This window comes from Cystoisospora suis (assembly GCF_002600585.1).
Source record: "Cystoisospora suis strain Wien I chromosome Unknown contig_7030, whole genome shotgun sequence".
Lineage (NCBI taxonomy): Eukaryota > Apicomplexa > Conoidasida > Eucoccidiorida > Sarcocystidae > Cystoisospora > Cystoisospora suis.
Genome location: NW_027159817.1, coordinates 1,114 through 1,362, shown reverse-complemented (window position 1 = coordinate 1,362; position 249 = coordinate 1,114). Strand labels below are relative to the sequence as shown.

General features: G+C 44.2%; 1 protein-coding gene across 1 annotated transcript in view; it reads right to left on the bottom strand.

Moving 5' to 3' along the window:
* Positions 1–249, bottom strand: part of CSUI_010270 (uncharacterized protein) — a gene marked incomplete at both ends in the record, with an annotated part of 1,175 nt that continues 926 nt past the window's right edge. Inside the window, one exon of the mRNA XM_068070375.1 lies at positions 1–109. Coding sequence (XP_067917649.1) covers positions 1–109 — 109 coding nt within the window. The remainder of the gene's footprint in view (positions 110–249) is intronic.

Sequence of the window (249 nt, the reverse complement as noted above, 5' to 3'; positions counted from 1 at the left end):
AAGGAGAAGAAGGAAGGAGGAACAACTCTCTGTTGCAGCTTCAAGAAGGGCTTGATACGCAGCACTCTCCCAGAGGTACGCATTGGTCGGATTGTCTGACGCCGCTAGTCTGAGAAGGAGGGGGAGGGAGACACATAGAGAGTCTTTGATTAAGATTCACTTAGAGAAAACAAGATACTACTACAGGTTTAAAATTAAGAAAAGAAGGATGAAGAAAAGAAGACCGAAGATAAGTATGAACGAAAGGGG